The sequence below is a fragment of the Gavialis gangeticus genome, unplaced genomic scaffold, assembly GCF_001723915.1.
Source record: "Gavialis gangeticus isolate Ggan-Ray unplaced genomic scaffold, GavGan_comp1, whole genome shotgun sequence".
In the NCBI taxonomy this organism is placed as follows: domain Eukaryota; kingdom Metazoa; phylum Chordata; order Crocodylia; family Gavialidae; genus Gavialis; species Gavialis gangeticus.
In genome coordinates this window covers 49,080,882-49,087,698 of record NW_017729034.1, presented here as the reverse complement: position 1 = coordinate 49,087,698, position 6,817 = coordinate 49,080,882, and the positions used below count along the sequence as shown (strand labels likewise).

Genomic DNA, 6,817 nt, shown 5'->3' with positions numbered 1-6,817 from the left:
ATTTCTACTGGTATTATTCTGGGAAGGATGTTATTGATGAGCAAGGACAACGTAATTTCTCCAAAGCAATTCAAGTTGCAAAACAGGTCTTTAATACTCTCACAGAGTATATTCAGGTAAATTGTTTACATTGTCATTTTCGTGAAATTATGAAGATAATCATTGTTTTAGCACAGGGGAATTATGTAAGTATCTTTATAGTTGTACTAAGGAGCTTACCAATGTTTGCATACTAGTATGAGAATGAAGTTTTGAAATAAATGAAGCCGTCATTACTTTTTTTGCAGCCTGAGAAGGCTAGACGGATACTCAGTTATCACTGAATTATCACCCCTTCTTTTTGTAGCCAAGAATTCTCTTTTCCTTTTACATCCAATAATAGGTTGTATCCATTTCTTTTCCATAGGACCTCACTTCCATAATTTAGGTTTTGCCATCTCAAGAGTAGACTACGGCAAAGAATCCTACTTAACCTAATCACTTTTAATCCTCCTGAAAACTAAAGGTATTGTGGAACATCATATTAGTAGCCTTCTTGAAATACCTATGCCATACTGCCATGTCTGAGATCTACAAAGACATGTTTGACCTGTGCTCCCTTCACAGTAAATAAGCTGCTGCTGCTGACAAGACATGATGAGCACTATTGACGAACACAGGAGGAAACTAATAATTCTGTATTCAGGGCAGGGCCTGGAAGGTGTGCAGCAAATAAAGGAGTCATACATTGAATGAAGTCAAGGATATTGAATTGTATCTCATTCCCTGAGAACCATTCATTCTGTGTACCAAATTAAGCAGAGGTCCAGTGGAAAAGCTTTGATTTGGGTATTCCCTAACTGTTTTGAGTGTTTGGCTTTTACAGTTTTAATAACAAGTTTTCAGTGTAATTTTCATTGTATATTGCTACGTCTTTTTAAGAAGGTGAGAAGAAAATCCTGTTACACTATTGAATAGTTCTATATACAATTGAGACTTTCATTTTAAAAATTATTTCATGTTTTGATTATGGAAGCTAAGATTCAAGTAAAAAATGTTTACTGTTTAAAACTGCAATAAGGCTAAGTACAGACAGTCAAAAAGCCTGAGGCTGAATTGATTCAGTCTTTGCAGGTTAGGCTAAGCTACAAAGATTGAAACAATAAGTAAAAAAGCAGGCAGTTACTTTTGATTGAGGAAATGAAGCCATATGTCTAGGCTGCTGCTAAAGGGAAGGGAAGAGAGAAGCCCTCCAGGACTTTTCCCTACTTCTCTGTTCAAGGGGCAAGGGGAGGGCTGCCAGGCTGAGGTGGGCAGTGGGTACGAAAAAAGGTGGTGGCATTGTTTCATAAAAGCTTGACTAAGAATAGTTCTTTCTCTGAAGCACTATAAACACAGCCTGACTGTGTGTTCGCTTCCTCTTCCTGCTACCCCTGAGATCTCTGGGATTTGCAGTCCGCAGTCATAGTAGCAGGACTCTGCTGGGTTCCTCATCACTTCCTCTTCCTGCTTCTAGGTGCCTCTGGAATTTGTAGTCCACAGCTGCAGTCAGCAGTAAGCAAGCAGAGCAGGACAGTTCTGTACTTGGGGGAATGGGAGTTTAACCCTCCCCCCTGGCCCCTGACCCCAGCAGGGGTTTGCCTGGGGTTGGGGGTAAGGCAGTAAGCCGGCCAGTGAGTCAGCCCTCACTGTTCCAGCTAGGGAGCAGAGGGGTGGGGACAGCCTTCCCCTCTGGAGGAGTCAACATAGCCCAGCCCAGCCCAGGGCTGCAAAGCATGCTGGGATGCTGGGGGTAGGGGTTGATTTAATTTGAACCAAGAAGAGGTCTGGGACAGAAGTTTGATCTAAATTAGTTAAGTCTGATACTACATTCAAACAGGTTTATCTTAAACCAGTTTCAGCCATTTTGAAACTAGTTTATGTGCACTTGACTTCTGTTCTGTTACAGGTTTAAACCAGTTTCTGATCACTTAAACCAGTTTGTGCGTAACTTTTGTCCACAGCTTAAATGAAATAATAACTCTATTAATCAGCCAAGGAGTGGTTTTAAAAAACATACGTAGTTTTGTTTGCTTATTTGTCATAAGAAATTATCCTGTAAATTGATGCTTCCAAAGCTAAAGTCAGGTTCTGTTTACACTGTGAATTGGGAGTAACTCTGTGGACATAAAGGACTTCTGTTTGTATGAGAAAGAAGTAAAGATTCAAATGACTGATTGTAATTTCTCTTAAAAATGTTTCTTTCTGGCAAGAAGGTATTTGAAATATGGTCACTCAGATGGAACATTTTTAGGCACACTGAAATCCTCATGATATTTTATTTTTTTGTGTTTATACAAATTAATTGTGATAGCTTTAGTTTACATAATATTAGTGAACATGCACAACATATAAGTGTATACACGCAACAAATTCGGACAACTGAACCATACCTTTCTATTCATGTTGCTTAGTAAAGATTTTTATCCAGTATCTGTTGACCATAATCTGATTTTGAGAAAGTAATAGAATATTATCTGTGACCGAAATATGCTGAACAAAAAAAAAATTTTTGCGGCTCTGATTATTAATGATTAATGGTTTATTAAAGAAGATTGCCATCTTGTGTATATCTTAGTTTCCTTAGCAGTTGCATTTGTGGCAGTTCTCCACTAGCAATTGAATTGTTCTACTTTTTCTTACTCTTTTATTTTCTTACTCTTTTATGTAATTCTTTTAAAAATAAGCCCTGTTCTCTTTTCTTCTGGTCTACACAATAGGGTCCATGCACTGGGAATCAGCAGAGTCTGGCGCACAGCAGGCTGTGGGATGCAGTGGTTGGTTTTCTTCATGTATTTGCCCACATGCAGATGAAATTATCTCAGGTATTATGCTCTTTTTTCTTTTGCTTTTTCTTTTTTATGTTAATCACTTTTTAAGGAAGGTAATTTGTAGTGACAAAAATTATTTTTTTAAGTGTGAAGGGAAACTGAACAGTGCAACATTTAAAGGAGTACAGCAAAATAAAACGTTTAGACTATGAACTCTCATGGATGTGGGTAGCCAGCCCACATAGGGACAACTGATTTGAAAAAAACCACAAATTAGAGACTTGGCCCGAGTTTCCGAACACAGAAGAGACAAGTAAACCCTTATTTTTTTAAACATTATGTGTGACACCTCTGTAACTTCGGGAAAACCAGTTAACCATTCTGGTGCCTAATTTCCCCACCAAAATAGTTCAATTATATCTAGATTCTTACCTTGCCTGGATGTGGCAGAACTGATAGTATTTGTTAAATAATTTCTAAAACAGTTTCCTCAGAGGAAGTGTACCAGACAACTGCAAATTATTTTTGTTAACATTATTGTTTAATCATTTAAGTAGTACAGCACTGAGAAGTGTCAAGTTTTGATGTTTTAGTCATTTGTTTTTATTATGATTTAAATACCTAATTAAGCATTGCACTCATTAGAAAGTTGTCTCTCTTGAATGATTTTTCCCTCGCCTCTAGGACTTGATTGTTGAGTGGTGGTTGATTTCTGAGTTCTGCTGACCTTATTATTAGTATTACATATATTTTTCATGCCTGGTGAAATGGGATATTTTCACAACAGGTGGTATTGTAGTGAATGCAGCTTTCCCATATTCATAAACGGAACAGCACAAAAAGTATAGAAATAAGAATTACAAATAACTCATAAGTTACCAGGGTTACCAGAAATTCCTAGTTTAGGAATGAAAAAATCTGAAAAAATCTGCTTCTTTGATATCATGTGGGTGTACTTTGGCAGTGACAGGAATAAAATCCTCCCTGATCCCAGCCTAGTTCCTTAATGACTAGAAGGCATATTTTGTCTTATTATAAACTCCTGCTTCATGTGTTGTTTGTCCATTCTTTGCACTGAATGAGGCAAGGTGGCTGTGGTTCAGTTAAAGGGGTGATAGAGACCAGTGGCATCCCTTTATTCTATATGTGGACCAGCTACTCAAGAGGTGTTTGACACAAACTTTTGCCATCTGTTTGCCATGCAGTAATGTAAAATTGACAGCTGTGATTTCTGGATTTCCTTCCTGTTTCAGGATGGAAAAACAATCTTGTGGCTGCATACAAAAAAGCCACACACATGCATTTGGCACATTGATCATTGTTGCTGTGGGTGAGGCTTGAGTTTACAATAACAACAAGTTTACAGTCTCACTTTTGTTTGAGATGACCTTGTAGAGTCTCTCAGTTATACCTTATATAAAATGAGAGAACGATTCTTTCCCTGCCTGTTATGAAAGTGTTATGAGGCTTTGATTGTTAATAACAGAAAATAAGAAGACTAGTTTTAGGCTCTGCATTTTAAGAAAGAGGTTGAAAAACTGGAGAGAATCCAACAGAAAGCAGCAAAGGTGATGAAGAGGCTGAAATAAAAAACATACAAGACAGGTTTAGAGAACTAGGTGTGTTTAGTCTGGAGGAAAGGAGATTAATGCAGGACATGATGGCAGTTTGAGAGGCTGCCATAAAGAAGAGAAAAAACAATGGGCTGATGCAACATGGTACGTTTATTTAAACTGCTGCAAAGCACGATTAGATAAAAATCTTAGGAAAACCTTCCTAACCATGGCAAGAGTACAGTAAGGGGAAAAGCTGCATAGGGAAACTGGAATCTCCCCTACTGGAGAGAAGAAGGTAGATGGGCATTTGTCTGGAAGGTTTTAGAGCTAATACATCTTAGTCTGACCTACTGCACAGTAAATGACCCTTAAGGGCCTTTCCAACCTTAAGTTTTTGTGATTCCATAAGAACCATGAACAGTGCGTAGGATTATTAAAGCAATTCAGATATATCCCTGGGACTGGACTAAATCTAATGCCGTGTGGGTTTTACTGGTAGAGTCCTTTGTCTTAAGTGAAAGCTCAAGCTCTTGGGGTTTGGAAGCACATTCGGTAGCTTTGTATATCTAGAGCAGAGGGAAATCTGTGGAGCCTTCAGCATGCCTATTGTAGATATGATATTAGGATATTTTAAAGAGTATTCCTTTAGGGCATGTCTTCTGAAGAAATGCAGGGCTGATTTCCAGAGGTTTACACTTTGCTAGGTTTGGGTGGGTTCCAACATATGGCATTTTCACTTCAGGAGCAGACCCCTGCCAAATGTCAAGTCTTTGTTTCAAACCATAGATACACTGGAACTCTTCCAAGTCTGGTTGGAATGAGATGTTAAGCAGTTAAAATGATCTGTTTTTCTCTAACCTTGTATTGGAAGAAACTAAACCATTTCTGATGAAACTTAAAAAATGCCTTAGCAAAATAGTCCTATTTGAAGTGTATTTTATTTGCAGGACTCCAGTCAAATTGAATTATTGAAAGAGTTAATGGATCTGCAGAAAGATATGGTGGTCATGCTGCTGTCTATGCTGGAAGGTAGTTTTAAATTTATTTTGAAACTCTATTTTGCAAATATTGTAATAGTGCCTTTTTCTTGCCTATGTGTTTCACAGTAGAATCTCTGCCTCTTTCCCTTTTATTACTTTAATGTTAATGTATTTATTACCAGAATAGCTGTTGGCCCTTCAGGATTCACAAACTATATGTGATAGAGAGTCAAGTAAGAATTAATTAGATCTGTATTAATTAGTTGGTTATTTTTGTTCCCACAAATGTAGCTACTGTGGTGGTTCAGGTGAGTTGTTGTTTAGATCTGAAACTAGGTTTCTGGCTACAAAAGGTAACATCCGTAGTTTTATTTAAAGTGTCCTAACAGCTGTAACATACTGCATGTCACATGACACTTTTTGTATCAACAACAACTTTAATCTGTAAAAAGAACAAACTGATTTCACTTGGGTAGGTCCAGTCTATGTATAAGGGATTTTCTGTCTAATACTTTCATCTGCAGTCACCTCAACTCAATCTGAAAGTGTGTGACATTGCATTATTATTTACTTGCTCTGTGATAAGCCTTTACAGTCCAGATCAGGAACCAGGGTTCTGTGCAAGAAAACACAATGCCATTCCTTCCCTATAGGCTGATATCTATGTTTATATCCATACCATGTCTAAGTTCTTGAGAGAAATGGCAAGAAGGATCTGGAAGTATGTATACACTTTGGGTTGATTTCAACTTGCTCAGTCAGGTACTGGTAACAGTCTACCTGTGGTAGTATAGAGGTCAACAGAGGCTGCAAAAACAGAGGCTACAAAAAGAAGAAAGGAAACTTAGATTGATAGCCTGTGCTAAGTTCCTTGTTGCTGCAGCTGGACTAATACATGTACCTGGCCTTGCTGGTTTAAAACTAGCTATTTACGACTACAGTATAAACTCCATACTACTTAGAGTAACTTCAGTCTAGGCATATCCTCAGTGTCATTCCTAATTAAATCTCCTATTTTGCATTCTATTAAATGTGAAGGAAGTCTTAGATATTTTAGGACTTGATATTTTTCTCCTTCTAAAAGAAATGTTAACAGTTACTTCTGACATTGATTCTCCATATGTAAGCATAGCATTTTTAGATATTAATCTGCATACTTTTACACAGATGTTCTGATTGTGACTGTCAGTCAGAAATGTTTAAATCTTACCATATGATTCTCTATCGGGAAGCTCTTAAGAACAGGTCATACAAACACTTGTATCGAATGGTTTAGATAGAGATGATACAGTTGGGACCTGAGGGCTGAATTAGATGGCCTTCTGAGGTCCTTTTCAGGTCTGTTTGCTCTCTTATTCTTTCACCCATTATTAAACATTACCACTGATGACTAATTGAATTTCACCACCTTCAGGTAATGTTGTGAATGGAACTATCGGCAAGCAAATGGTTGACATGTTGGTAGAATCGTCCAACAACGTAGAGATGATTC

General features: G+C 37.7%; 1 protein-coding gene across 1 annotated transcript in view; it reads left to right on the top strand.

The window, feature by feature from the left end:
* Positions 1 to 6,817, top strand: part of RYR2 (ryanodine receptor 2) — a 784,157-nt gene that overhangs the window by 672,985 nt on the left and 104,355 nt on the right. Inside the window, exons 88-90 of the mRNA XM_019526720.1 lie at positions 2,739 to 2,843; positions 5,293 to 5,374; positions 6,740 to 6,810. Of these exons, the coding sequence (XP_019382265.1) occupies positions 2,739 to 2,843; positions 5,293 to 5,374; positions 6,740 to 6,810 (258 nt within the window). The remainder of the gene's footprint in view (positions 1 to 2,738; positions 2,844 to 5,292; positions 5,375 to 6,739; positions 6,811 to 6,817) is intronic.